General features: G+C 45.6%; 1 protein-coding gene and 1 long non-coding RNA gene across 2 annotated transcripts; both read left to right on the top strand.

Moving 5' to 3' along the window:
* Positions 1–13,287: 13,287 nt before the first annotated feature.
* LOC118686553 (translation initiation factor IF-2-like) lies at positions 13,288–21,316 on the top strand. Its single transcript, XM_054514596.1, has 5 exons — positions 13,288–13,306; positions 16,686–17,368; positions 18,573–18,636; positions 19,301–19,376; positions 20,160–21,316. The coding sequence occupies exons 1-3, from the start codon at positions 13,288–13,290 to the stop codon at positions 18,624–18,626; spliced, it is 756 nt and encodes a 251-aa protein (XP_054370571.1). The 3' UTR covers positions 18,627–18,636; positions 19,301–19,376; positions 20,160–21,316.
* Positions 21,317–21,575: 259 nt separating this feature from the next.
* On the top strand, positions 21,576–22,590 carry LOC118686555 (uncharacterized). The gene is made up of 2 exons (XR_004980185.1): positions 21,576–22,193; positions 22,318–22,590. It is a non-coding gene; the product is annotated as an uncharacterized LOC118686555 (long non-coding RNA).
* The last annotated feature ends 4,950 nt before the right edge of the window (positions 22,591–27,540 follow it).

Below are 27,540 nucleotides of genomic sequence, written 5' to 3'. Positions count from 1 at the left end.
CAAAAGCTTATATTGGACACCCTCTGGCAGACTGCCCTCTTAAAAAGAAAAAAAAAAAAAAGTCCACTGTTACCTACATGAAAGACTTTTTCTAGGAGGGTTTGTGTGTTTGCTGACTTGGTTTGTACAGAGAATTCAAATGAGAAGAAAGAGAATTATGTCTTTCTTTTATAAGCACTCATGTTTTTCAGGGCAATGCAGAGGAGTAATAAAGGGGAGCATGAGGAAGGCATTTTGGAAAGGGAGTGACAAATGCTGAGCTTTGATGATGCTCAGTCACTCAAATAGATCCAAAATTCTGCTGGATCACACATTTATCAAGAAGTGGTCAAGCCTCAATTTGTGCTCTCCACAAGCCTCCCACGCTGCTCCCGACACAGGGGATCTCCAGATCTTCGCTGATTTTGGCCTGTTTGGACCAAAACACACCACTGTGCTCTGCAAGCTGGCTAAGGACCAGCACACCACGCGTTTTGTGCTAAGAGTTGTCTTGCTGCCATCCCAACAGGACAGGAAGGACATCTCACAGCAGCTGCTTTTCACACAGTTCAGAGCCTGGGGTGCTTCACCACATTATAAATCAGCTTTGTGTCCAGCTGAGCCAGTGTGGCCATCCAGGAATCTGAATGCCAATGGAATTTCTTCTTGTCTGAGGATCATTTCCTTTTTTCTTTTGTTTTCTGAAAGTAGCCCAGAAGAAATCACTGCCAGCGAGCAAACTTGGCATAACCGTACTGACACGAACTCTAGGAACTGAACTAGGTGCAAAATCCCACCAAAATGAGACTGAAAGGCAAAGATTTGGATTTCATGAAGCTCTTGAACAAAACCCTAATACTCACTGATTTCAAGAGAACCCCAGTATAAGCTTACAGCATATTTAAGTGATTTAATAATTCAAGGCTTGATTACACAAAATAACAGAAAAAAAAAAAACTTATAAAGAAAGAAGAAATCTGAGTGCCAAAGTCAAAAGAAAATTCTACAGTGTGAAAAGTAGAGGCTGTCATTCTGTTCAGAAACACAGGTTTCACCCTCTAAATTTGTGCCTTCCAGGCTTAATCTAATATGGTGGTGTTTTGTATAACTTCAAAAAAAAAAGTTAAAAAAAATGACAGGATGGGGTACATTTCTATTACTGGAAATGGAATTTTAAGCTCTGAGTTTATCTTGTCAGTTTGGCTCAGCAGTGATGTGAGCTTGCAAGGGGTGAAGTGGATCCCTAATTGCCAGAGAGCAGGACAATAAACTGATAAGCACGGGAGCTGAGAGTCCTTTAGATGAGAGATGTTCCAGGAAAGGGGGAAATGTTAGAACAGGTACTTATCCTCTTGGAACTGGAGTTTGCCTCACTTTTGTTCTCTGATCCCCAAAAAAGAGCACACTGGCAGTTGTTTGGGCCAAATCAGGGAGACAGGTATATACCTGCACTCTTTGCTGCCAATGCCAGCTCCACCCTGCAAATCTCACAGCTCTGTTTATGCTACATTTTTCCATGGCTCCAGACAGCCACAATTTTAATTGGGCTGGCTGATTGTTTTTTTAACCCTTTTTTATTTATTTTATTTCGTTTTATGATGCTAATCTTGGCACTGGAGGACTCCCCTAATTCAAATTACAATATCAAAATGCAGATCGGGTAATATAACAAATGGCCATTCACCTAAAATTAGGCAACCTACCATAAACAATAAGTCAAATTAAACCCACGCTTCTCCTTTCTTCCTTTTGGCCTGAGCTGCTCCCCAAACATCTGAGGCAGAGGGAAGGTTCAGAGATGCAGGAAGGTGAGAGGGGGAAGTACCAACCCTGCCCTGGGCTCTCAAGCTTTGTGATGCATTTTCCTCCTCTCAAATGGAATGCAACAGAGGAAAAATAAACCCCAAACCTTGGCCAGCTGTGAAAAGGAAATCCCAAAAGTCAGGGAAGAAGGGACAATTGGATGCAAGTTTTTTCTTCTGAAGAGTCACTATCACTGTCAGGAGGAAAAGAGGAAAGGAGAAAGGGACTTGGCCCCATTTTGAGTGCTTTGTTCTGTTTATGATGCCTCCTGGAGCTTCCTCCACACCCTTCAGCCCTCAGCTATTAGAAGCAGCAGCAGACGAAAAAAAAAAATAAAGGATTTCAGGAGCACATGAAAACCTTAACTCCCTCAACAGAGAGGCTGGGTCTTAAACTGTCTTGGAAAGTACCCTCAAGACAGGCTGGTCAATCCAAAGGGAGCCTGGGCACCACCAGAATCAGATGGAAAAGGGATGTTTTGCTTCCAGGTTTAAGCAAAAGTTTTCCCTCGTTCCCGTTTGCTCAGGTGGTTATTTATGAATTAGCAAGCTAATACACACTATACCTCCAGTTTAAGGCAGACTACACCTCCAGAGTTCCCCCAGATCCCAATGGACCACTCCATAAAACACCTACAGATGCTACTGACTGTCAGAAATGCTTCCCAAACAGTCTGAACTCTGGCTATCCCTAAAATAACCAAAATACCCAAGTTTTGTGGAAGTTCTCCAAGTTTTGGCCATCACCTCAGCAGGGAAACGCTGCTACCCAATATAAGACACCAAGTATTGTATTTCCCATCCTGCCTGGATGGTTTGCAGTTTGAAAGGAAGAAAAAAAGTCCAAAATAATGTGCCAGACAAAACTTTAAAAGCATTTTTGTTTAAGGTAATTATGATCTCTATTTATGCCTATTAAATTACAAAGATTAATATTAAAGAACACGCAAAAACTGCCAGAAGGCAACACCTGAACTGTGTATGCTTAACACCAGCACTGCTTCTAAAGTAGCTGCTCACTCATCTCCTTAGAGCTGCCTGGATAATTGCAACTTTTTTGTCTAGAGGAGTTCATTTGAAATGGAAGAGAGCAGGCATTTCCTATTCCCCAGCCTGGGAATGCTGGGTGCACTTTGATCCCTTGTTTACACACCGTACTTCTGATAAAGCCTTACAGTAAGATGAGATTTTGTCCACCTAAGTACAGTGAGATGTTTGCTGTCACCACAGTTGTGCCAGCTTTTCCATCTAATCCTGCACACATGGAAATGCCAGAGCTTTCCTGAGTCACAAATAGCTGTAGATAAATTAAAGTGTATTTTGTTATTTGTATTATTTGGCTATAAAGCTCACGGGAGCACTGACATTTACCTTCATAATTTTCTTTTCAAATTTCCTCAAGAGTTTGTGATGAGATTCCTCAGAGTTTCAGCTCAGAAATCATACTGTGAGGTGAGTATGAAAAAGACCTCTACAAATTTTAGGCAAATTAAGCAAAGAAAATCTTATCCTCAAGTTGCAAGAAAGTATTAGAAAATAAATTGTGTGTTGGTCTGCAAGATAGACAGCAAAAATCTTCATTTTAACATGCTCCAAGCCTCCCAGACCTGATCCCAGGGAAAACGAATCATTTTGTCTGTTTTTACAGGAACTGGCAGCATGGTGTAAATTTCTGAGAAGTAATACTGATTTTTTGAGTGTTATTAGCAGCTTCTTCCAAAGTTGGAAGAAAAAGGAGAAACCAAGCACGAAGCTTGGCATCTCCTGTCCCTCAGCTTGAGCTGGAAACCTCAGTTATGAGAACAGGATGGGTAATAAATAACTCTGTCCAAGTCTCACGTGGACTAACATGATTAAAAAGATAGCACATCACTCAGCACATCCCTCTGGTTCCTCACTAATGAAGCTCAGCCACGAATCCAGCTCTGACAGAGCTTTACTGAATGCCAGAACCTCATGATTTAATCTGCCCAGGGTTCCCTCGTGTGCAGCTACCCACACTTTGCACCAGAGGCACAGGAGGAGCAGCTGGATTCTCCCCACACCTTCCTGGGGCTGTGGCACACACACCTGAAGGGTTTTGGGATGCTGCAAGGGATGGTGGCCAGGCTCACACCTAGAGGAGCAAAGATGTGGAGAAGCACCTGGGAATCCTTGGGGCATCCCATGGAGAAATGAGCAGGGCCTCTCCTCAGAAACTTGATAGAGCAATGGGCCATCCAAATGCAGAGCCTGCAAACTTCAAGTAAGTTACCAGAAAGAAGAAAATACATGATTTTCCAGTTTCATTTGAGTTTGTGTAAACAGAAAGGCTCCTGCATTGTTTGTCTCATGAAGAGCTCCCTTCTCAGAACACTTCAATCACAGCTCACCAGAGGCTCCAGCTGCTCCTTCCTCATGCCCTCCCCTTCCTCAGGATTTCTACTTGCAGGTAGTTGAAACAACCCTGACAAGCCCAAAACTCTTCAAGTGCCTGTTTCAAGGCTGCCATCAGTTTGCAGTTTTTCTTCCCCCAGCTGACCAGGCGAGACAGAAACTACAGAACTCCAGCGGCCGATCACGCGTTCCGCCCCTCAGAGCAGGGGGAGGTACGAAACCTTCCTCCCAAGCATCCATCCCTCTCTGTGTCCTTCCCACCCTCTCCCCGAGGCTCATTCCAGCTTGTTCACAAATCAGAGGTAGCTGACAGCAGCAAATAAACCCCATAAATCCCCATCTCCCACTGGGGAGGTGCTGTGGTGGGGAGGGCGAGGCCGTGTGAGCCAGAGGTCGGCGCGGTGCTCCTCAGCACCCACCTGCAGAGCCCAGCCCTGCCTCCATGTGCTGGGGACCTCATCCAAGAGAGAGCCCAGCCTGGCCACGAGGGCAGTCTGAGATCTCAGAATTATGGCTGAAAGGGCAAAACTGGGGGGCCTAAGAGCACCACTTCTAAGAATTAAATCTTGACTGGATCCTCTCTGATGCTTGCCTTCCCAAAAGAAGGCTGCTTACTACTCTGCTTCAGAGCACATTTTGACACCTTTAAGAATTAAATCTTGACTACATCCTCCAGTGCTCATCTTCTCAAAAGAAGGCCACTGATTAGTGCACTTCAGAGCAGGTTTTGATGCTGTGTGTGCTGGTTTGTAATTCCAGGTGAGCGAGGGGGCTGCACCGTTCTGCATTCCCCTGACAGTTTTCTTGCACAATGGCTGGAGCACAGCACACAGGTAGTTTGAATACCACCTGCTGTGCTGAAGTTAATGGGAACTATGGTTATAAATCCACAGAGACATGAAAAACGGTGCTGAACCAATAAATTAGAACAAAGTGTTAAGTAAGAAAAATCCCCAAAGCGCTGTGAGCAGGCTGGAGCCCTTCAGTGAAATGATCTGCTTCAATGGATAATTAAATTACCAAAAATGGGGTGGGGGTAAAAGTTGAATGTCTTAACACAATTTTTAACATCAAAGGGCTTTCATTTTGCCAGAAAAGAGCCCTCAGCACCTGCAGAATGGCGTCAAAACAAATTAAGTGGTTGCCACCACGCTGCCATTACCAAATTCTAGCCATTTGTAATGTATAGAAACTCGACTGACCAACTTTTTCTTTTTTTTTTTTTTTTTGAGTAATTACTTTCTCCACTCTGTCTACCTGCCTAAGTACTTCACTTTAATAAACGATAGCTTCTGCTCAGGATATAACATGATGAAAACAGCAAGTTTCTACAAACTTTGTTTTACAAACACAAGATATTCAGTTGCTTCCTATGGGACCATGCAGCATTATTTCAACTGAAGATAATTTCCCAAATCCTACAACGTGAATTTAAGCCATTAATGAACATAGCACATTCACATCTCCTTTACAAGTTCTCTATGTGACTAATTAATGAAGCTGGGAGGAAATAGTATAAACTGCTTCCTGGGGACTAAAACAAATTGCAGAGACATTAGATAAAGGCTCTTTTCCTTTTGACAGTATCAGAATGACTTCACCCTGCATTGCTGAGGTGAGTGTTCAAGCACAGCTCCCTCTCAAAATGAGGAACTGACCCACGAAGAGGTTGGTTTTGGTTCTATGGCCAAGTGAATATTTTCTTTTGCATTATTCCTATTTCTGCTTTGGGTCAAGATCAGGTGTCACAAGCACACAATACCAAGTGAGAAGCTGTCATTTCAGAGTAACTAATGCAAGGAAGTGTTTAAAATCTCTTATTGGATTTCCCAAAGTGAGGAATATTTGCTCTGTTGAAGACCACAAGAAGGCACATGAGCTATAAGATCCTAAAATTTGTATCCTTTTTTATTTATTGCTAGTACACACAAATTTAGAGAGACTCATGTAAGGCTTATAGGTAAATATCAACAGCTATGCTGGATCTCTCCCTTCTGCTGAAGCAAAGGCAAAAAGAGATCAAAGCTTTAAAGTCTAGTGAGAGAAAATCCATACAGTTATTTTTAGCCCCTGCATTTCACTGGTTCCTTCCTGATCCCTTCCTATTCTCACACCTACGCAGAGGAGATGGTATCCCATGTCCTGAAGCAAGATTTGTAATGAATGAGGAACTCCTAGTTTACACTTCAAGCTGTGCTCTTCTGGGAGAAAACACATCAGCAGTTCCATGCTGCTCTTGGGAGACCGTCAGAAAAATTCCAGTATAGATACTGAGAGATTTGCATGAAAAATATCATCCCCCTCTGCTTCCCCAGGTCTGGATGTGTGGTAGCTGGATTTGAGGAGCACATGTTGTCTTTTGGGGATGTGTTCATGGCCACTGGGCAAGGGGACTGGTGTTTGGCATCCTCTTGGGGCACTTGCCCAGCTGGACTGTTCTTTTTATAGATATGGGGAAAAAATCCACCCCCCCTTTCTAGGACTGTTGTACTGCAGTATTTTCTCAGGTTTCCATCTCTAATTGTTGCTGCTTTAACTCAAATTCTAGCTCCCCCCAGGAGGCTATTTATTGTTTCCTGTCCTTGGGCAGGCATCTCACTGGCTCAGCCCTGCACTGCAGGTCCCAAAAACCTGAGGGATCTGCTCCTGCCTCCTGAAATAACTGTTGATTACATTAGTCCCTCCATCTGACTCCAGGGAGAAATGAAGCTGTTTCAGAGGAGTTAAATCTAGGAGGCTTTCAGTCTTTTGGAGTTGAGATGCTCAGTATTGAATCAGAGCATGGCATGAGCTGAAAACTGCTTTCTAGCCTTATTGTATACAGGGACTTATTGGCACCACCAGGGCAACATGAAACATTTCCTTTGTGTTGGAATCCTCCTTGACATGCCATTTTCCCTGCTGGTATTTACAGCAGTGCACAATTTTCTGCCAAACATATATTTCAAGGTGGTTGAAGCCAAGCAAAAGTAGAAGAAAGGAAAGCAGAAATTTACCTACAAACCCTAAAGAGAGGTCAGCTTGACTTTCCATCATATTTCCTGTCGGTGAGGAATTTTGACAGGTTTATGTGTGACACAGGGTTACCCTGGAAAGGGGGAAAGCCTGTAATTAGATGCCCTGCCTTCAGCTGCCTCCCACTGGCAACCAGTCTGCCTTAAATCTGCCACCAAGAAATGCCCTCAGGGAGGCAAAGCCACTCACCTGTCACCTGTGGGATGTACTGAACACCCCCAAATTCAGGGGATGGCTACAGATGGGGTCAGGGGTTTGTTCTGTTGCACTGCTGCCACACTGAACTTGGGGAAAGCTTTTTCCCCAGCAGCAAAACACAGACAGGAGAAGCTGACCCAAATCCATCAGCTCCCAAGGCACCAGCAGGACCCCTCGTGCTCTGCACCAGGGCACAGCTTCTACACCTTCTATCCCAACGTGGAACAGGATGTTTTCAATGGCTTCAAAAAGAGTTTAGCCAAAAAATGTGTTGTTACATGAATGAAACGTTCTCAGTGTGTATGCAGCACTGTGCTTGCCATCAGACAGCTGCTGGTTTTCATCTGGGGGAAGAGCAGCCTCTGAAACAGCTGAAACTATATGGTGCAAAAGGCAGGCACAACAATAAAATACAATAAAGCTTGAGGAGCATGAGGCAGGACGGGCTGTGCCAAAGAAATGAGCTGAAAATTTTTTCCATCTGAAGTCACTCTAATATTTATGATTTTGTTATTTCTTAAATGTCACCTACAAAAGAAGATGCATTACATAACTGAGAGGTATTGCTAAATACCCAAACACATGCACAAGGACACATGAGTGCCATAAAACTTCAAAAGGTGGCTGCCTAATTAAAACACTAATGCAGTTAAGCATGTGTTTCTTGGAACACATGTGTAAGTGCTCAGATACACACAGCTGCTTATCTCTCAGATAACAACATAAAAAAGGAGAAGACAAGCCTGCTCCATGGGCATCATGTGCATGTGACTGATGGATACTGAGTGAGGGGAAAACACTTGCAGGCAGGCAGGAAGGGATTGCAGCTGCAGAGTCCAGTTAAAGCGGGGCACCAGAGCTGGCCTGAGGTTCTTGGGCAAGCACCAATCATTTTGGCAAGGGGAAAGGAGCACCAAAACCCCAGACTCGGGAAATGAAGCATTTCTCTGCATCTTCAGAGCTGTTTCACAGGAATCATTCCTTTCATGATGGTAAGAAGTGCCTCAGTCACAGCAGATACCAACCACATTGCAGCCATAGTTTGGGTTTGAGCATTCAGCTGTGCTTCACTTTCTGCTGTTCAGCTCTTCACACCTCACAGCTCAGTTCCCTTAACTGGGATAACTCAGGCAATATTACTCTAAAATCCTTGGAGATGCAGACTGAATATTTTACTGAAATATATATAATTATTATTTTTAATAGGGAAAGGCAGCATTTTAAGAAACAAGCACCCTAACTCTTTGGAGAAAAGCTGGCCACGTTCAAGTCTTTGGAGCACTCAACATCCAATACATAAACAGAGGAATTAAAATAGTACCATTATTTAAAGATCACCACAGGCAACCACTGAGACTGACAGGCATCCCTATCTAAGTTTATAACTTTCACTCCTTTGCTGAAATATCTTTTGAGCAGAGAACTGTAAATGAACAAAAAGTCACTGGTTTCAGTCCAAGTCTTTCAGTAGGACTTAATATATGTCACATTTACAGCGAGGGTGGCTGTGGGCAGCTTCCACCCTCTCCCAGTAATAACCCAAGTGCAGGATTGGGTTACCAGGACCTGCCAAGTAGCTTTGCCAAAGTGTGAGAACCAACACAAATAATTACTAGTTAGCAACCTCCCCAGTGGCATTTGGCAGCTGGAACCAGTGACCTCTGCTTAGCAAAAGCTGGAGCCACAGGAAAGTGACAGGGATGCAGAGACCATGAAAATCTGGGTATGGGCAAGTCTGAGACAGGGAAATTCAAGAGCAGAGGGAAATGACAAAATTAATTGAGTGCTTTGTCTGTCATAGGAAACTCTACCCCAAAGTCTAGAATGGCCTGTCACTTGATTAAGAGCTTAGGGGACTGCACAGAGCTGGCTGGAGTTTGTTGCCATCCAATCAAAATTCCTGTTCTGCATAGAGCACAGAATCTGAAAGCTTTCCCATTTTAAACCAAACACCCCCACAAATCTGGTTTTTGAGGTTAGTGATTTTCAATGAAAAAAATAGGAAAAAAACCCCCCAGACTTAAAAAAAAAAAAAAAAAAAAGTGAATAAACATTTGTTCCAGTGCAGAGGGACTTGATGGATTTGGTTTTGGGGTTTTTTTTTGTGAAAAAAGAGCAATCTTAGCAGTGTGCCCATCCAGCTCCATCAAAAGCATTCCTGCTCTTTGGCTCAGCCAGCACTGGTGCATTTCAGTGCAGTGTCAGGACTGGAGTGAAAGCTGTGGGAATGTGCCAGGGCTAACCTGCAACAAGCTGAGGGAAGGTTCACGCTGCTGGGATGAGGCATTGATGGAGCTCCTCCAGGAAAATTCACGTTGTCCTGCCCTGCCAAGGGAGAGACTCCACGCTTTGCTCCCTTATTTTGTCCAATGCTTCATCTGGCAGCTCTTTTCCTGCTTTTTGTCCTTTGGGCAGGGCCATCACAGAAGGTTTTAAGATCCCTCTGGTATAAAAATCCCAAATCCAGTGATTGAGTGGTTTTCACCTTAAGGGCTTTTTATTAATACTTGATATCAAAGCCCCACAATATTCAGGCTTTGAGATGACTCTCCAAGGGAATGGAAAAGGCAGCTCGTGCTGGATTTCCTTAAGGAAATTTTCTTACAGTGGCAATGCTTAAATTTATCCCAAAAATAGTACTTCTGTGCCACCTAGTGGAGTCATGGTTAGTGACATAATTTACATTTCCTTACCAAACCACCAAGCTCAAATGCTGTCCAAGGCATTTTCTTATCACATGTTTGTGTTTCAGTGCCCAGGACAGGAATATCAGCCAGGTGGGACCTCAGAAAAAGCTTTTATGGAGTGTTCTGGAACACTCTGCAACCAGAAGATGCTGTCCTGGTTTTTGGAGAGCCTGCCCAAGGGCAGGGTAGATAAACCAGTCCAAATCCTCCTTGCATTCTAGCAAGAGCCCTGTCAAGCATACACTGCTGGGTCTTTTTGAAGGTATGCTGTGGAAAATGACTGCAAATGAATAAATGCTGTATTTCACTGGAAACCTGCATTCACTGGCTTTTAATGAGAGCAGGGCACTCTCCCTTACCAGGCAGGGTTTGGTGATTGCTGTGGAACCCCTGCCAGCCAGACTTTGCAATGACTTGAGGTTTCCTCCTGCAGTGCTACAGCAGCCCCACAACACCCAGCCAAAAAGTGATGTAGTTTTACTCCTGCAGAAGGAAACCCACAGCCTTTCAGCCTGATGGCAGCTTGAGGGAGAGTTGAAGTAAAAACAAGTTAATTTGGGACTGTAATCAAGGCATCCCCTGAAATGTGGAACTCCTGTGCCTGTCCCCAGTGACCAGACCCCACTAGATGGCAATCCACACCCTGGCTCTGGCCCTGCAGCTCCTCTGGAAGTTGGATTCCTTGCCTGGTTTAAAAATTAAGAGGTCCAGGTCTTCATACAAGTATCTTTCTTCTTTTTTATCTCCTCCCTAATAGTTTAACTTTTTAAATATGTAGTAACTGTTTTGTTTTGAGGTTTTTTTGTTGTTGTTGTTTTTTTTTTTTAAATCAGCTGGACTTTTTGTAGTATAATGCTTAAGTAGAGCTTAAAGTTTTCTGGTGTAATACACTGCTTTACAGAATAAATAAAACCTCTGGGTATTTTGAATCCAGGCAGCATCAGTAACACAAACATTTTGTAATTTATGGCCTGTAATAAGTTGGCTTCAGGCCTGCAGAAGAGGGAATTGAGTCAAACATCAAGAGATACATCACAGAAAGTAACTCTGAGTTTTTCAACACTAGTCAAGCCCCTGGTCTCCCACTGCCTAAAAAAGCCTTTAACTCATCCTCTTCCTAATTCCAAGCAGACATTTCATGGGATGTTCAATGAACACCTAAGCCAAAAGGATATTCTTTCCTCTGAAAAAGTCCTAAACTTTCAGTTTGCAGAAACAGACATCATATATATATAGAGAGAGATATTTACAAAGCTTCATATAATAATGCAATTCTTCTGTATTAAAGCTATAGAGGAATTTCTTTTAGTCTGTCCTCTGGCACTCAGGGTATAGATGAAAAATTGCTTTATTATTTGCTTTGCAAGGATTTGATTGTAAGGCAGTTGGCTTTGACTCCTATGCAGACATAATTAAACAGGAGCTTTGTAAATGAATGAGGGCCATCCACAGAAATGGTTTGTTCATGGAAAAGCAGAATGAAAAATCTGCACGGCATCATGGGGTTTACAGAAGCAGAGAGAGAGACTGGGGTCTTTGTGATATTCAAAGGTCATATAAAGCTTTAAGCTGCAGGCTGAGCACTCATTTTAGATAAAACCTCATATTCACCAGCTCCCTGGATAGAAATACATTCCCATGCACACTCCAGTGTTTTCATGCCTAACAAGCTCCCCTCCAGCTTTGTGCTCTCCATCACCTTCCCCCAGCACTAGCATAGGTTCCCCAGAGAAGCTGTGGATTCCCCATCCCTGGAAGTGTCCAAGGCCAGGTTGGCTGGGGCTCTGAGCAACCTGGTCTGGTGTTAGATGTCCCTGCCCACTGCAGGGGGTTGGAACTGGATCATCCTTATTGTCCCTTCCAACCCAGACTGCTCTGTGATTCTGTGACACACAGAGCCAAGAGAGTTCAGCCCTGCTTCAGGAGCAGCTTTGTGCTGCTCCAGTCACACCCTGAGCCCAGCACAAGTTAAACGGGAGGCTTCGCCTCAGCTCCCTTTTGCATGGAGCTGCTGAGAAGAGGGGTTCATGGGGGGCTCCCGGGGCTGTCTCATGGAAGGACTGCGAGAGCTTCTCGCAGCGTCTGGGCGGGCGAACACCTGGATACGCGCTTGGATAGGCGGAGCATCGCTTCAAGGAGGTGCCGAGGGACGAATCTTTGTGCCGGGAAGCAGCAGCCGAACGGGTGAGCGCGTGTGGATTTGGAGCGGGGACTTTGGTCCTTTCCCTCTTCGATTTGATCTTGGCAGTCCCCCCTCCCCGGTTCCCCAGGAACAAAAACGGAGCTTGTGAAGACAAAAGGAGGAGAGGCAAGCAGCTACTCTCCTGATATTGTCTGTGTTCGAACTGGGAGGGATCCGCCTTCACCTGCGGTTCGAAGGGTGTTGATGGAAGGAAAACCTGCCTTTTCCCGGCTGTTAGGGGTATCCCAGGGGTGACAGGGAATCCCTGCGTTCCATTTGAACGGGAATGGGAATAGTATTGTTGCCGTATTACGGGTTTGATTTGAAGGCAGCCAGCCCATTTTCATCATCCTAAGGTTTAAAGTGAGGGGACAGCGCTGGTGTCCCTCCTTTGCAAGGGTTTGAATTGAGGTCAAAATCCCCCTTTCCACACGGCTTGAAGGATTTCATTGGAGGAAAGCCCCTTCTTTTCTGCTCTCCCAGGGGATGAACTTGAAGGGGAGAACCCATTTCCTTGCCCTTGTTGAAGCGAGGTGAGCGCCGCCCGCGGCGTCAGTTTCGGGGCTCAGTTGCGGGAAGCCGCAGCTCTGGCAGCGTTTGCAGGGCTGCAGTCGGGGCTGTGCCGCTGCATTTGAGGGCGCTTCTTGTGGCCGCGGCCCGGCCCGGAGCGTTGCCGCTCGGGAGCGCTGCCGGCCCGGGCCGGGCGGTTGCCGAGGCGCACGGGGAATTTGCCGGTGCGAGCCGCCGTGCGGAGCCGAGGGCGGCTGGCGCCGGCCCGGCCGGTGCCCGCCGCTCTGTCCGCTCCGGGCGCGGGGCTCGGGCGCCGCCGGGGTCCCCCGGGCAGGGGGAGCGGGCGGGGGCGGTCTCCGGGGCGGCGCCGCCCCTGCGCGCCGGAGGAGCCGCTTTGCCGCCGGGAGCCGCGCTCCGTCCGGGGCCGGCAGCGCGGGGTTCGGCTGCCGCAAGTTCTTGGGTGTCGTGGTTCGGAGGCGCTCTGTAGGGATCGATCGCACGGTTTTGTGTGGGTCGCAGTGGGTGTGTGCTAAGGGCTATGGCGTTCTTCCTGACCGGTACGGTTCTCGGTTCAGGTGGTGACGATAAAGGTTTGGTTTGAATCGAGTTCTGTAGTCGGATATTTTTTCTGCCGGGCTATTCTGTTTTTAAAGGCGTGCAATGGTTTCTACGGGTCGTTGCGCGAAGCAGCGGCTCGGATTTTAATTCTGTCGCGGTGGCTTTTATTAGCGTGGGCGTGTAGCGTTTGTTTCGGTGGGTTCGAGGTGGCGTCGTGTCGTTAATAGCAGCGGGGTTTTTAAAATCTCTCTAATTGCGTTCGTGTTTATCGTCTTCCAGGGCTTTTATTGATTTGATTTGTTTGATTGTAGTGTATGTTGTATTGTTACGGGATCATTTGGGAGATATTGTTAATGGTTACGTTTCTCTTTAGGCTTTGTGTTTATTTCTGGGTGGTATTTTTATTTTTGATAGAATGAGGCTCTATGGGTTTATTCTTCAGTTGGGAATAATTTTTTGTTGTAAATTTAAGTTGATTTGGTTTGGGGAATTTTTTTTTTTTTTTACAAATTGATCTTTTTTTTTTTCTTTTTTTTCATTTTTTGTTGTCCTTTGATGTATTTGGTTGTGGATCCGTTTTATTTTTGGGAACGTGGGTATTTATATGTCGGGTTTTTTAAGTAGTTTTTTTTATTTGGGTAGTTATTTTCTTATTTTTTAGTGGTTGAGATTTTGTTTTTTTCTATTGCGTTAATTAGTTCGCTTTCTAAAGTTCTTTTGACAGAGTATTGCTTATTCTTTGAGTTAGCGTAGATGTAGAATTTTGGGGTTTTTTTTAAATAACGTTCAGGGTCAGTGGCACTGTTGGGAGTTGAGTGAGTTGGTTTGGTTTTTTTTAGAGGTTTTTGTGATTTGCTGCGTGTGTTTCTCTAGGGTTTTCTTTTAGTTTGGTTCCATTTTTCTGATGTGATGAGAACTGTCAGTGAAAAGAGTGTCGTGTGTTTTTTTCGCTGGCAGTTGTTTGGCTGGTGGAGGTGTCTTGATGGTTTTGGAAGACATTGGTGGGAATTCGGTGCTGTTTGTTTTGTCGTTTTATTTAGGAATTGGATTTTAAATGTAAAATTCTAACGATAGCTATATTTAAACAGAACAAATAGATGTGTAGAAATGGGAATAAACTTTTATTTTTATATATTCGGTCTATATTTAAAATTTAACACGTAACATGAGTCATGATATAATAAGATACTGTATATTTTAATAGAGTATTATGTATGTTTATAGTTATTTAAATAGAGATGATAAATATAAACACAACTCAAACGAAAATATAAATATAGAAATGTATTGCGAATCTATGCAGATATATATATATAATTATTAAATAATTGTAAATATAAAGTGACATAAATCCATACAACACATAATACAAGTGATACTGTGTATATCTTATTATAATATATTATAGGAAATAGCTATAAAATAGCTATAAGTATAGTACATCAATATGATATAATATATAAAAACTTATAGATATGGTAAATATAAATATAACAATATTTTTTAAAGTAGTTTAAAATAAAGGATGGTTTTGTTTATTATTTGGCAAAAGCAGGGGTTTTATTATAAAAACTACAAACACAAATAATATAAAGGTAGAAATCTAAGTGTAAAAATATCTCATAAATACATAAAGATTTATATAAAAATTGAAAATATTAGAAAAAATAAGTTGTAGCAGTAGATATGGTACATAATAAAAATAATAATTTATCTATATTATGTGAAGATTATAATTATTATATATAATTATTAATATAATGCATCAGTATAAATGTGAATATAATTATGCAAGCTATAAATATAAAAATATTTCAATATAGTTTAAAAGAAGGGATTTTTGGTATTTGTTTGGTTAGAGACGGGATTTTTATTTGGAATAACAAAAGTATGATAGAAATCTAAATCTAAATCTAGAAATATACAATCAATATATAATGATATTTATAAAACCACAAAATATAAATAAATACAGATAATAGGAATAGACATAATACATTGTATAAATGACATAACACATCAATGTCCGGTATAAATATGCATGTGAATATAAATAAACTATAAATATAAAATTTATTTAAAGATGGTTTTAAAGAAAGGGGGCTTGTTTGGTTCTTGTTGGGTAAGAGGCAGGTTTTTGGCATTTATTTTTAGGGGAGTTTTGGGGGGGGATCGCCCCTGTTCTTTTGGGGTGGGCGCCAGTGCTGCCGCCTTGTGGGCAGAGCCGGTACTGCAGCCCTTCACTGACAGGCAGCCGCGAGGCCATAGCCCTATTGGGAGTGGCGCGTGGGGGGGGGGGGGGGGGAAACTTCGTTTGACCTTCTCAAAATGGCGGCCAAAAGAGCGGGAAAATGGAGGACCCCCGGCGGTCTATCCGAAATGCCTGCACGGAACACCGACGCCGGCGCGGCCCCGACGAGATTTTCTGTGGCGTTTCAATTGCAGTGATGGCATTCCGGTTCGCCTGCAGGGTTCGACGTCGCGGGAAATCGTTTCTAGGGCTCGAGGTGGGTGTCGGCATTTTGATCAGGCAGCTGGCAAAACGGCTACGCCTTGGGGTCTTTCCTGGGGCGCTGGGGGCGTGGCTGGGGCGGGGCGCCGTGTCGACGAGGTGACGTCATTAGGCGGCACTCTGCCTGCAGTGCGCCGGTGCAGACGGCAGGGGGCGCTGTACAAAGTATAAAGTACAGACAATTTATAAGAAGGAATAAAAGCTCTATGTCACGTGCAGCTGTAGAAAATTTCAGGCTCCCAGGGAGGAAATAGTTTTCCTAAAATCATTATAGTTTTGGGGTTTTTTTTACTCCCAGGTAGCCTGAACTTTTCTGCTGCTTTTTTTATTCTAAAGCTAAAATGCAAAGCCAAGATTAGAAGGAAAGGAAAGGGGAAAGGAAAAGGGAAATGAAAGGGGAAGGGAAAGGAAAGGGGAAAGGAAAGGGGAAAAGAAAGGGGAAAGGAAAGAGGAAAGGAAAGAAAAGGGGGAGGGAAAGGAAAGAGGAAAGGAAAGAAAAGGGGAAGGGAAAGGAAAGAGGAAAGGAAATGAAAGGGGAAAGAAAAGGGGACAGGAAAGGGGAAAGAAAAGGGGGAGGGAAAGGAAAGAGGAAAGAAAAGAAAAGGGGAAGGGAAAGGAAAGGGGAAAGGAAAGGGGAAAGAAAAGGGGAAGGGAAAGGAAAGGAAAGGAAGAAAGAAAAGTGAAAAAGGAAAAGGGTGAGAGTGAAAAAGGAAGAGTGTGAGTGGAAAAGGGGGTGAAAAACAGAGTGAAAAAAAGAAAAAAGAGTTGGAGTGGAAAAGAAAGGACATTCGGGAGGGGCGGTGCTGCCTAAGGTGCTTCCGCGCCCAGGAGCGAAGGAGCCGTTTGATGCCCCGGCGGGAGCGCAGCTCCCGGTGGCGGAAAACGGAGCGGTGGCTGTCAGTCCGAGACTACAACTCCCGGCAGGCCCTGCGGCCGTAAAGCGCGGCGTCTGACGCAACGGCCGACGCGCCGTAGGAGTGGCTGGCGGGCCGAGGCGGCCGCGCGCCGGGGGAGCGGGCTGGGTGCGGGGGGCTCGCGGCGCCTCTCCCGCGCGGGACGGAGCCGCGGCAGCGACGCTGGAGGGGCGAAGCCTCCGGCCGGCCGCCCGCACGGAGCCGAGCGGCGCGGAAGGGGCGTCCGCCCGGTGCCTCGGCCTCGCTCAGCGGTCCCGGTGGCGGGGGCTCGGCTCGGGCGGGGCGCGCTGCCGCCCGCCGATGGCGGAGCGCCAGGCGCTGCTTTGCTGCCGCGGGCCGGGAGCTGCAGGAGCCGCCCCGGGCGAGCGGCGCCGGGCGCTGCCGCGGTCACTGTGCGGCGGCTGGCGGAGGCGCGGGAGCCGCCGAGCTGCAGCCGTGTCCCTCGGGCTGCTGCCGCTGCTGCGGGCGGGGGCGGACGAGCGGCTGGAATGACACGGCTGCTGAGTGCCTCAGTGCTCGTGGCTCTTTCTTCCACGCAAACAGATGGAGCGGCATCGCTGAGCAGTAAAACACAGCGATGGCCCGGAGAATGGCGAGCGCAAGGAGCGCCGGGCTGGATCCTTCTGCTGGCACAGGTGCGATCCGCAAACTCAGCCCCTGGTGCCCCTACCCTCCCGACCCCCAGGGGAAATGCTCTCCAGCCTCGAGCTGCTGCAAGGCAAAACGTGTGATTTGACACTAGGGTCCGGAAAAGGTTTCCGTTTAGATTAGCAAATGCCTCAGTTGTTCTTGGTTACATCCTAGGATCGGTTTTAGGCAGTGACTTTATACCGCTTGTCGGATTTTCTTGTGCAATGGTAAGAAAACAGGCAGGTCTGATCCTGGTTTCGCTTTTTTTCTACTTCATGTTCCATGAGATGCTTTTATCCAAGCAATTGGTTTAAAGTTCTAGTGTAGGCATTTATGGTTCACTTTCTTTTTTCTTTGCAGCACCCATGACTATTTTTTTTCTCTAAATCGGCAGTAAATATAGCTGAGTAAAATTCCCTTGGTTTTCTTCCTTCTTTTTTAACTGACATGTTTTTATTAATAATCCTATTTGAATATGCAGAAAAAGTGGGTATGTCCTGTAATATATCCCAGCTTTTCTTGTTTACAGGGTACTCAGAAAATCTGTCTCCCTTAGAGTCCCACAAAACCATTCTCAGTGCAATCTCTATTAAGTATGGATTGACAAATAAGCCATCAGTTTAGATATTTGCCTGTGTACCTTTTCCTGTAATTCAGAGCTTGCATTCTGTGGTTTTTATGATAAACCTATCAAACATGTAAAAATGGTTTTGCAAGTCTTAATCGTTGAAGGCAGCAAGAAGTGGTTTTAAAGCCTGTTCTTGACCAGACAAAGGGGAAAAGTGTGGATTTGATGCTGAGCTTGTTATTTCTCATTTGACTTGCCTTGAATTATTTAGGAAGACAGAGAACTAGAAAAAGAGAGAAATAGAATTGGTTCTTGAGCCCTCCTAAAATGCTCCCCGTGATTCTGTGTGGAGCCAAAGTGAAGGGTGATGGAACAGAGCCCTGTGCTTTGGGAGGAAATCAATTTCAACCTGATCTCCACCCTGAGTCTCACTAATTTCTGTTTTTAAAATGCAAACTAAGTTTAGGAAGTGTTGGAAGTCAGTATTTTGGGGAAGAAATGGCAGTTGCACCAACCGTTCCGTTTCCCAGAGGCTCTGGGAACGATTCATTTTGTAAGCGCTGTAACTGCAATCGGTTGGTGGTTCGGGGTTGGAATGTGCACTTGCCCTCCTCTAAAGCACTCGTTCCTTTGCATTTCAGTGCCAGGAGTCTGGAGAAACTGGAGAAGAGCCCAAGAGACATTTTTCATCCTGAGATACAAAAGGTAGGAAGGGACTTTTTTTTGTTTGGTTCTTTTTCTTTATTATTTTCTGGAAACAGAAGTAATTAAGTATAGATACCACTGGTTTGTCTCTTCTAGCAGCAGATAATAATAGTAGTAACTATAATGTGATACTGCTTAAACTGTCTCTTTATCCATTGAACTGGCCATTTCAAATCCAAACTTCGAAACACAAATAAAACCATCATCCTTGTAGAATCTTTAATAGGAGGGGGCTAAAGATGCTGGTTTTGCTGACAGGATTTATTGGTTCTGGAAGAGCAAGAGGTGAGTACAAGCCTGACTACTTCTAGCTCACAGACCCGTCCGGTGAATACAGCTTTGTATTTTAATGGGCTTACGATGACTTGGAAATCAATTGCTCATTACAGTCAAAAGAATTAATGTTTTTTTTGAACATGACAGCAAAAATAGCTTAAAGCACCAACTTAATAATAATAGATCACCAATTTAAGGAAATAATTTTATGCTATACTATCAAAATGTAAAGGTAAATGATTATGTATTAGGAGGTGGTATGAGATGTACGTTCTAATGTGTAGAATGTATACAAAGATACACACATACTTGAAAGTCCTTAGAGGAAACAAATTTTTACGTCTTCTGTTTGACTGTTTACCAAATAATAGTTGGTTTTATGTCCCAGGGATCGGTGAATTTTAAATTTGGAGTCCTCTGTGCTAAGGATGGTCAGCTTACAGATGATGAAATGTTCAGTCATGGTGAGTTTTTCACCTTGTCCTTAATTGTTTTGTTCACCTAAATAAAAAAAAAAAAAAAAGGCAAGATAAAAAAAAAAGGTATGTTTTTTATTTGTTACCCTGTTCTGTCCGTTTCCTCAGTATTTGCTGGAGCTCTGCTTACCCAAGCTTTGGGTAAAACAAGCTTTGGGTTCCTTCTGTCCCACTGGGTGTTGCCCAGTTTGGCTGCATCTGGTGAAATTCACCCTGAGCCCTTACAGAACCAGCTCAAACCACGTGAGAGCCATTCGCAGCTCTCTCAGGACACCCGGAGGAGGATGGGTGACGTTTCTGAGCATCTGGCCAAGTGTACTTCTGTCAAAACTCGGCCTGTGTAATTTCTGGGGAAAACCCTTCTGTATCCTGGAGGGTTCCTCAAACTCTGTTGAGGATCCAGGTAGCAGTTGCTCACCTGGATGGTTCCAGCTCCTCAAGTTAACACTTGTACTCTTGCCCTGTAGTTTAGATCTATTGTAGTTTTGGTATTTTGCACGATTTTACGTCTTTGGAAAATAACGTGCGTTTCACTCTTTGGAACCTCTCGGATCATTCCTTGGTGCAGCCCCACCTAATGGGACACTTGGCTGCTGTGCTGAAGGGCTTGGTTACTAGGATTGTAAATCCCGGAGAGTTTGTAAGTCTTCTGTCCCCAGGGAGGTGTCACGCTTTGTTCACTCTGTTTGTCAGGTGCTGCTTCTCGTCGGAAGTATTAACTTCAAACTGCCCTGTTCTTTTTGTAACTTTTTTTCCTGGTTCTCTCCGTAGGGCAGGGAAGGACTCTCGTATCCCGGTCGTCAGACTCAGCGCTGCCCGAGAAGATACAGAGACTGTAAAAATCATAAGGAGCAAATAGGACTGCAGAGGAAACAAACTGGAGAGAACAAAAGGTGATATTGTTCTCCTTAGCCTGGATTAGAAACATCCCCTGTGCTTTGATGCCGGTGGCTGCCAGGGGCTCGTTAGGTCTTTTTAGGCAGCTGTAGGTGTTCACTTGTAGGTTTTCTGTCTGGACGAGTCAATTCAGACTTTGCTAAGCTTATATTGGAAAATTACTCTCTAGTTCAGTCCAGCATGACATTTTTGAATGTTGTAAAAAAACCATGTTACTTTGAATTTGCTAATGATGAGAAGCTTTAGGGAAAAATAAGATTTCAGGGTTGGGGGTTATGAGGAGAATTTTGTGGGGATGTTAGACTGAAATAAAGCACACCTTAGGCTGGACTGGCACACTGGCAGATCCCCTATCAAACATGAGTGCTTAGATTAGCCTGGGTGCTGCCCATTGTTTCTGTAGGAATAAATGTTTCCTGGTCTTCAGAAGTAAGCTGCTTTGAAAACCTGGAAGCTGCAGTACAGTGACAATCCACGTGCTTGGGATTCAAAGGAGATTTCAGAAGGGTGATGGGCTTTTGTCTTTTCCTACAAGTCCATGTAATCCTACGGAGGAGTTTTTAATTGCGTGCTGCCGAGTCATCCATCAGAGCCCTGTTGTACCGATGATCATGCAAATACAAAACAAAAAATCAGAGCCTGTCCCAGCCCCTTAGAGCCCAGCCCATTATTTCCTCAGGCTGCCCTCTGTGTGCCATTGATACTCAGCACGGGAGCGAGCTGAGGGTTGCTGCAGCTGTTGGGAACAAACTCCTTCTCGTCACACAGCAACAGAACTGGGACGACGCCTGGGCCAGCGCCTCTCTGCTCTCGTCTCCCCAATCTCCAGCAGAGCAGCTCCGGCCCATCCGGGTGTGTGGGACCCAGTTCCCGATGGTCTGAACGCGCTGAGCAGCGCTCGGCTGCTGGGGGGTTCAGGGAAGGCAGAGTGTGCATTATCATCCTCCTGAACCTACAGACAAACCAAGGGAGAAGCCATAGGGTGGCAATCAGTCGCATACATGCTGAATAAAACTCGCCGGTGTTTGTAAGGATTGTTTCTGCTTGTTCTTTGTTGTGCTTCTGTGCTTATAAAGCGTCCCTTGAAAATGAGTTCAATTCATCACTTGAAACTTTGTTTGCAGACCCTCACTGAGCAGAATTTGTTGCAGACTCGGTGCAGGCTGTGCTGCCCTCCTGGGAGTGTGAGGAGCTCCAGCGTGCTACTTTGTGCTTTAGGACACTCTGAAGGATTTATTCCTTTTGGGATACATGATGAGAATTCCCAAGAGAGGGAGTTATAAGGTATGACACTGGGAAAAAGCCTGTGTCCTTGGAACATTGTTGTTGTCATCAAAAGTTAATTTTTTCTTAGCCGGTAGTCAGCTTTTTGCTTTATTTTTGTGGTACTGTTTAAAAAATTGCTTCAAAATAACTGCAGTGGCTGGCCACCAGGACCTTGTTCAGATTTGCCTAATTGCTTGTAGCTAAAACGTTTCCATATTGTTTATCATTCTCCTTAAGAATCTGCTGCCCAGCCAACTAAGAACTGAATATCTGTCTGTCTAGGACATGGGGAGAGGATTTAGGTCATGTCTTTGTTTCCAGAAAAAAGTTCCAGTGTAGTTTCTAACTAGAGGAAAAGGGGGGGGTGAAGACTCGGGGCTCTGATGCCGTTGGGGGCACCCCGAGGTGCCCAGGAGAGGGAGCCCCACTGCGGTGCAGGAGCAGGTGGGGGGCGGGCGAGGGGCGGGGGTCACGCTGGGTGCCGTCCCCCAGAGGGACCCAAAGCTGCCCCCAAATGCGCAGGGAAATTGCATTCCAATGTCTTGGGACAGAGGCTCATGGGAAGTTTTCTCAGCTATCCAAGGCACGGAGCCCTGGAGCCAAGTCAGCCTGAGCTGCTGCGTGCTTGCTGTGAGCCTTGAGGTGAGCGCGCATCATTGCGGGCTTGGGATCGATTGAAATGCGCTAAGGAAACCAGCTCTGGCGAGGGAGGCAGGGAGGGAAATGCTCTCTTAACATGTGCCAATGCTTCTGTCAAACTCATCAGGGCAGGACAGCGCTCAGACTGAAAGTGTGAGAAGATGTGGAGTGAGACACAGAATCTGACAGGAGCACCGGACTCACAAGTGCACGAATTTTGCTTTTGGCTTGGATTTAAACTCAGAAGTTGTAAGGAATTTGGGAAGGAGAAGGGACATTTCAGAAGGAGAAGAAGGAGAAGATGTTACAGTCCTGGCAAAACCTTTTGTTCTGGCTAATAAAAGAAGTTAGTTTAAAAAATAAAAAAGAAAAAAAAGTGGGTTTTTTTCCTTCACTGTGATATTTGTTGGTGGTATATGGTGTGTTGTTTTAATTCTTGGTATTATTAACTCTGTGTAAATAGTTTTTTGAGTGAAGCTCACTTTCTGCACGGGTTGGTTTGTATTTGAGGTAGGATTAATTTCAAGAGGTTTCTTTCCTAGACTTCTGACAGGTATTCCTGGGATTTTGGTTTTGTTTACTGTATGTATCAACAGAGAGATTTGGTAGGGCCAGCTGGGCTGCTGGAGTTTTGGGTGTTAATTTATTAGATGGCTTTTGTTCAATGCAGTTTTGAATTGTTGAAAGGGGTTTTAATGTAGTGGTTTTAAGGCGGTTTTTAAGAATTGTTTGTATTGTTTCACGTTGTTTGTAGTTGGTGTATGATCAGGGATATGGTGGAACTTCTTGAACGTTCTGGTTTTAGCGTTCCTAAGTTCCGATTTCTTTCTGCTTTGATTTTTTTTTTTTAGTTTTATTTTTGGAGACAGGGGCATTTATATGGTGGGTTTTTATACGCAATATGTCTTTTAATTTGGGTAGTGATATTTTTTAGTATTTTAATAGTTTTGATTTTTTATTTTCATGATTTTTTTTAATTTTTAAAAATAATTTTTATAGATTATTGGTTATTATTTGTGAGTTAGCATAAAGGTAGAACTTTGGGGGCTTTTTTAGTAATGTTTAGGGTCAGTTGTAGGGTTTTGAGTTTAGTGAGTTGGTTTGTTTTTTTTAATGGATGTTTGGTTTTACTAGCAGTTCTGTCATTTTCCATGTGTATCTGAGTTGTTTGGGGTTTTGAGCCATTGGTTTAGGAGGACGTTTATGATTAGAATGTACAGAGGTTTTGGGCTAGTTATAGTGGGATTTCAAGTTTCTTTACAGTTAGGTTGGTTTGAGTTTTTCTTAGGGTTAAATGTCGTGGGGTCTTTGTTCTGTTAGTCCTAGAAATAGGTTTTGTTTGGATATGCTGCGATGGATGAGCGTGGGCTGCGCACCGGTGCTGACGAAGGCGCAGGATTTTTGTGGTTCTGATGCGTTGGGTTAATGAATTGATACGGTCTAATATATAGATGAAAATAGAAATAAATATAAAAATAAATATAAAATGATAGTGGTAAACATAAATATAGAAAACAAATAGATAAATATATAAAACTATAATATATAGTATATTATTGTAACATACCATAATATATATAAATGATAGTCTATTTTATATATATATCCAAAGATATATAAATATAGATTGTAAATCTAAAAATATTTAAATATAGTTAAAATAAATTGGGGATTTTTTGATTTTATTTGGTTATAGGCTGGGGTTTTTTATAAATAATAAAAATAATATAAAAATAGAAATACAAATATACAAATATATATTATATATACACCAATATCTATAAATATTTATTATAAATAAATAAAAGAAATATACAATATAAAAATGATATATCTATTTTTATATTATTTATATTATTTAAAAAAAAAACCCTCCTCTGTGCAGTCTGTCACAGTTGCCCACAGTCCGTCGTGCTGCTTACGGAAGTGCCAAAAGCCAAAACCTTGAGGCACAGACCTTAATGTGACTCTATAAATGGCTTTAACAATCCCCTCCTTTCTTGTTTTCATTTTGAGGCAATCCTGATTGCCTTTGGTTTTCTCCAGCCAGAGTTAATCCAAAATCTGTCTCTTCAGGCCCCTTTCTGGCCTTGCCTAGAGCACAGCACACTTTTTCCCCCTTGAATGTTTCTCCTGGCTGGTGAGGCCATGAAAGGAGTGGGAGATGATGGGAGAGGAGCTCAGTGCAGGCAATTGCAGAGTTCCTCGCTCTCCCCTGTGCAATAAGGAGGGGAGCATTGCCCAGCAGGCAGACGATGGAACGAGTGGAGATGCCTTGTGAGGAAGGCAGAAGGAATTAATGTCTGCAGGAGCCCAGGGAGCGCTGGGGCTGTAACTGGGAGATGCACAGCAGACATTCTCCCCAAAGGCAGGGCAGGGGCGGTTTCTCCTGTTTCTGGGCAATGCCGGGGTGGCTGTCACTGCTGCTGCTACTGGAACTCTCAGCCCAGGGCTCAGGCCAGCGCCAGCAATCATCTCTGCCAGCTCATGGGCATTGCTGGATGTCTCCTGTGCTGCTCAGTGATGCTCAGCAGCCTCAGTTCTGCTCAAAATCATTTCAGTGGGAGCTATGAGGCACAAAAATGCTGAGACCGATTTCACAGAGCCACCTGTCCCTCGTGAGTGCAGGGTGCAATCCCAGCAGAGCAGGGGCAGCTCTCCCTGGCTGTGCTTTCTCTCAGCACCTGAATGACCCTCAGTGTTTGGCAGGAAAGGGGCTCCAGTAAACTGCCTCCTTTCTCCTCCTCCTGGAGTCCCAGCTGCAGAAAGAACTGAGCAGTGGGGTGCAATCCTTGTTTGAAATGGCTGAGAATGAATCTCGATCCCAGCCTCAGAACTGAGCCCCGGTCGTTGCGTTTGCCTTCTCCTGGGTGCGCTGCAGTCGCTGCCGTGCCCCAGGGCAGGGATTTGTGTGCCAGCCTTAGCAGGCTGAAGTGCTGGAGATCTCTCGGTGGGCAGGAAATGGAATGGGCTGCCTTGGCCGCACCTGCTCCTGCCAGCTGGATCCAATATCCATGGGGGACTTTGCAGGCACCGCGTGCGTCAGTCCCGCTCCTTAGGACAGGCTCCCAGCTCTGCCCTGGCACTGATCCGGGAGCTCTGGGACACCAAAGGTTTGGAGCGGCCCCTGAGCCTCGGCAATGCCTGCAGGGCCGGAGGCTTCCCTGGGCCAGGGCAGGGAATCCCTGCTTGTTCCCAGGCGGGAATGCCCGGGCTGGAGCAGCTGGGAGGCGTGGCCCATGGAAAGGGACGCGAGCTAAAGGCCGAGAGCTCAGGTGAAAGCAGCGGCTGCCAAGGGAGCTGAGCCAGAGGCAGCCCGGGCAGGGCAGAGGGTGGGAATCCTGAAAGGTGAACGTGCCCAGACCGGCAAAGGGCAGAAAGCAAAAGTCCAAGCCAGCAAAAAACATAAACCGTGGAGATAAAAAGACTCTTGGATTTGCCTTTGATTAATGAAATAAATACTGCTGGAACAACAGATATAAAAGCAGTGGGAAGGATCATACCAACAGGTGGGGTTTTGCTCAGCTCTGCTTCACTTTGATTCCACTACAAAAGATCAAGACTTCTCAGGAAGATGGCAATGAACACATGGGTTGATCCAAGAGCAGTGAGAAGTGGGAATGAGGCACTTTTAGCCCCAGGAATGGCTCTTCCCTTGTCACTAAGAGAGCTTCAGCAGCAATTCCCGCTTTGGTGACATTTTCCAACAGCGTGGATTTTCTACAGGGGCAGACTTGGAAAAGAGCAGCTCCACGTTGAGATCATGTTGAGAGCTGCTCATGAGTGTCACAGCTGCAGCTCCCCAGAAGCTGAACTGTTCACTGCAGAAAGAAGGAGAGGCAATTTGTTTTGCCATTATCAGTGTGCTAACAATGTGTGCCATGCAAAGGTCACGAGCAGAGATGGCAGCAGGCTTTGCTCTGAGAAGCATAACAGGTTGGATTTAGGGCATCCTAATGAGATTAGAGTGAGACAAAACCTCAGCTGATAGGAGCAGAGGAGCACGTGGATCCATCCAAGGATTTCTGTCATGGAAAGCTAAATAGGCAAAGATCTGCCATCAGGTTTAATTGATGGCTGTCATCTTTCCGCTTTTGAGACCTAGTCAGTGGCATGGTATTGGCCAGAGTTTTAAACAGAAAATGGCATCAGGTGTTATGAATCTTAGCTAGGTGTGATTGCGTAAAGAAGGAAAGGAGAACAGCGTTGTTTATCTTTGTTTGAAGCCTGCAGCCATTGTGGCTGTTTTGCACAGTGCACGTTGGTAGCGGTCGGTGTGCGAGAGTCTGTAAAATGAATATGAAAGCTTCTGGCCATGCCTTGATCCCGCCCAAGGAGCACAGAGCGAGTTCTCCCCTCAGGAGCAGCCCTGTCGGCCGGCAGGGCCGGCTCCTCCCGGGCACTCCCATCCGCCTCCTCCTCCTGGCGGAGCCCGAGCAGAGAGCCCGCGTCCCCGAGTCCCCGGGCGGGATGCGAGTCCCGGGCTCGGGCCCGTCCCTCTGCTCCCGCTCAGTGCAAGGGGCTCGGTGCCGGCTGCTGCCGAGCCCCGGCCGCTGGGGCTCCGCTTCCTCTGCCAAAGCTGCCGCTGTCCCTGAGAGAGGCGGGGCAGCTGCCATGGCCCGGGAGCGCGGCCATCCTTGGGGAGCTGCTCCTTCCCGGCGGCGGCAGCTGGGAGCTGCCTCAGCCTGAGCTCAGGAGCCGGGCAGGAGCGCCCGGATCGTCACCCGCTGCTGCCCGCTCCGGCCCGGGCACCGGGCACCCCTTCGGTTCCCCCGGGCCGAGCGGATCCGGGGCTGCTCCCCGCGCCGCGGCAGCGCCCGGAGCCACGAGCGGCATCGCTCCGTGAGCCGGAGGCGGCGCAACGAACCCGGCTGGGGATAATGGGATATCACAGTGCTGGGATAACGCGGTATTGCAGATGGGCTGCATTTTATGGCATCCTATCAGGGCAGGCTTCCTACCTTCTAATGCCACGGGTGGGTTTTTTGCTAGCCTGAAGCAGTTCTCACAGGAGAATCAAATGGGTGAGAGGTCCATTCCCTGTCACCATCTGTGGGGATGTCCGCAGTCAATTCCATGACTCTTTGAACTGAGACTAATAAATTGGACATTTTTCTGGTTTCAGAATCGGAGTCTTAAGTCCTGTGGGTTGTTTTTTTGTTTGTTTTTTTTTTTTTTTGTGGTGGTGAAGGTGAGGAGGGCTCAGGGACAAAGTCCTCCGCTGCTGGCACTTGGACCCAGTCCCACCTGGCCAGGCCGAGGGCTGTGAAGCCGGGACTTGAGCCCTGTGTTTTGGGGGTGCAGAACAAGGCTCACCCAGGCCCCGAGCACAGAGGCCGAGTCCTGCATT

Source organism: Molothrus ater, chromosome 4 (genome assembly GCF_012460135.2).
Source record: "Molothrus ater isolate BHLD 08-10-18 breed brown headed cowbird chromosome 4, BPBGC_Mater_1.1, whole genome shotgun sequence".
Classification (NCBI taxonomy): Eukaryota; Metazoa; Chordata; class Aves; order Passeriformes; family Icteridae; genus Molothrus; species Molothrus ater.
This window is presented reverse-complemented; position numbering and strand designations above follow the sequence as displayed.

Bases quoted from the DNA above. Each gene is read 5' to 3' on its own strand.
- LOC118686553 (XM_054514596.1), top strand. The intron at 17,369-18,572 runs GTGCGATCCGCA...TTTGCATTTCAG, and splicing joins GGATCCTTCTGCTGGCACAG to TGCCAGGAGTCTGGAGAAAC.